Source organism: Bidens hawaiensis, unplaced genomic scaffold (assembly GCF_021521415.1).
Source record: "Bidens hawaiensis isolate Kalapana, Puna unplaced genomic scaffold, B.hawaiensis_p1.1 tig00020125_1, whole genome shotgun sequence".
NCBI lineage: Eukaryota > Viridiplantae > Streptophyta > Magnoliopsida > Asterales > Asteraceae > Bidens > Bidens hawaiensis.
The window spans coordinates 275,675-278,042 of NW_027493061.1; the positions used below are offsets into that span (position 1 = coordinate 275,675).

The window sequence follows — 2,368 nt, forward strand, 5'->3', positions numbered from 1 at the left end:
TTTGAGCTAGAACCTTAGACTTCATTGCTTGGTTGTGGTCTTGTGGGCTCCATTAGTATCTAGTTTCATTCAGTCAATCAAAGTTTAAAGATTTCATAAGGTATGATATTATAAGAAACCTTACGTTTGTGTTGACGACATCATTTTCTCACACAGACTGTTTGTTGGGAATTACCGAGTCGACTTATGGCTATGTGTGGAGCGACTTGGGATACAAGAAACCGGTTAACTTGGCGTGCAAGTAATCGGGTTATCTATGGATAGTTATTTTATGGAATAATCTATTTTAGGTTTAGATGGAAATAATTATCGTGTTGATTTTATTCTGTCCTAAATATATTCTAACGCGTTTAGGTTAGTCTATATATACCGTGTTTAGGGTATGGGATATTGTATCAAGCTTTTGAGTCAGATTTCTTGATCATCAATAAAGTTTGGGTGTTATCCAAATATTGTTCTTTGTTCTTGTTCATTACGAACCTTTGATTACCATAATTGGTATCGGAGCGGTACTAAATCAGTCGGGCCTGTATAATCAGAAGGAAGGAGAAGCCTGTGTGACCTGGGGTTACTCCGATTGAAACAAGCAAATCGAACAACGATCCCGTGATCAGAAATTCGTCCGTCCGTGGCCAAGGGACTGCCAAGCAAACAAATCAATTTTGCATATCATAAATCTTGAAAAAGTCAACATGTCACTTTGACTTTAGTGATTTGATTCATAGTGAAGGTTGGTGATCAATTATTATTGAGTTGAAATAACGAATTATAAAAAAAAAAAAGAAAGAAAAACCGAAGTGCGATTTTTGTTAGTACAGACAAGGAGGGTAAAGAATAAACAAGTGTTAAGGTTTAACGAACAACGATGGGTGATCAATCGGCAAAAGAAACGAACCCGAACCTGAACTCGTTTCAATGTCCAAAACTATCAACAACGAATTACACGGTTTGGGCTACTCCGATTGGAACAAGCAAATCGAACAACGATCCCGTGATCAGAAATTCGTCCGTCCGTGGCCAAGGGACTGCCAAGCAAACAAATCAATTTTGCATATCATAAATCTTGAAAAAGTCAACATGTCACTTTGTCTTTAGTGATTTGATTCATAGTGAAGGTTGGTGATCAATTATTATTGAGTTGAAATAACGAATTATATAAAAAAAACAAAAAGAAAAACCGAAGTGCGATTTTTGTTAGTACAGACAAGGAGGGTAAAGAATAAACAAGTGTTAAGGTTTAACGAACAATGACGGGTGATCAATCGGCAAAAGAAACGAACCCGAACCCGAACTCGTTTCAATGTCCGAAACTATCAACAACGAATTACACGGTTTGGGCTATGCATATGCGTATGTTGATGAATGTGCATGGCGTGTGGGACACGATCGATCCAGGTAGCGGCGATGCAAAACTAAACAATATTGCAATCGCTTTGATTTTTCAGTCGATCCCTGAAGCACAGATTTTACAAGTGGGTAATCTGCGCACGGCGAAAGAGATGTGGGAAGCGTTAAAGACCCGACATCTAGGTTCAGAACGGGTGAAGGAGGCGAAGCTCCAAACCCTAACTTCAGAGTTCGACAGGTTGAAGATGAAAGAAACAAGGACGATTGATGAGTATGCAGCCACGTTATCGAGTTACTCGTCAAAAGCCGCCACGCTCGGAGAGATATTCTCGGAAGAAAAAATGGTAAAAAAATTCCTTACAAGTCTTTCGAGACGTTTTATTCATATAGTTGCATCACTTGAACAAGTTCTAGATTTAAAGACGGTTGGGTTTGATGATGTGGTGGGTCGGTTAAAAGCCTATGAAGAGAGAATAAAAGAAGACAATCTTCAAACCGAGAGCAGTCAAAGTCGGTTGATGTTCACCAAATCTGAACCAGTTAGCAGGGGTCGAGGTCGAGGATCCTATGCTTCAAGAGGACGGGGACGCGCTCGAGATGATAAGAAAGGAAAAGGTATGGAACGAGATTTGTCTTATATTAAATGCTACAGGTGCGATGAATTTGGGCGCTTTGTTTCGAGGTGCCCGACTGATTTCGGAAAGATGAAGCAAATCTAAACCGAACAGAAGAAAATAAAACAAATGGTTTAGATGCTTCGTTTTTCATGATGGAAGGTGTTCGGGAAACCGTATACCTTAACGAAGATAAAGTAATTCCGACGAAGTACGATACCGATTCGGGCGAGACCGACATGTGGCACTTAGATAATGGTGCAAGTAACCATATGATAGGAAACCGTGAATATTTTGCGGAATTAAACGAACAAATAGTCGGACGAGTAAGGTTCGGTGATGGTTCGTGTGTACCGATCAAAGGGAAGGGTTCGATTATATTTGAAGGTAAAAGTGGCGAACGGAAA

The 2,368-nt window shown here is 39.8% G+C and overlaps 1 protein-coding gene across 1 annotated transcript; it reads left to right on the top strand.

Moving 5' to 3' along the window:
- The first annotated feature begins 1,247 nt into the window (after nucleotides 1-1,247).
- On the top strand, nucleotides 1,248-2,066 carry LOC143559944 (uncharacterized). The gene has a single exon (XM_077048364.1). It carries the CDS (start codon nucleotides 1,248-1,250, stop codon nucleotides 2,064-2,066), a length of 819 nt encoding a protein of 272 aa, XP_076904479.1.
- The last annotated feature ends 302 nt before the right edge of the window (nucleotides 2,067-2,368 follow it).

Coding starts and splice junctions, on each gene's coding strand:
- LOC143559944 (XM_077048364.1), top strand. CDS start 1,248: ATGACGGGTGATCAATCGGCAAAAGAAACGAACCCGAACCCGAACTCG.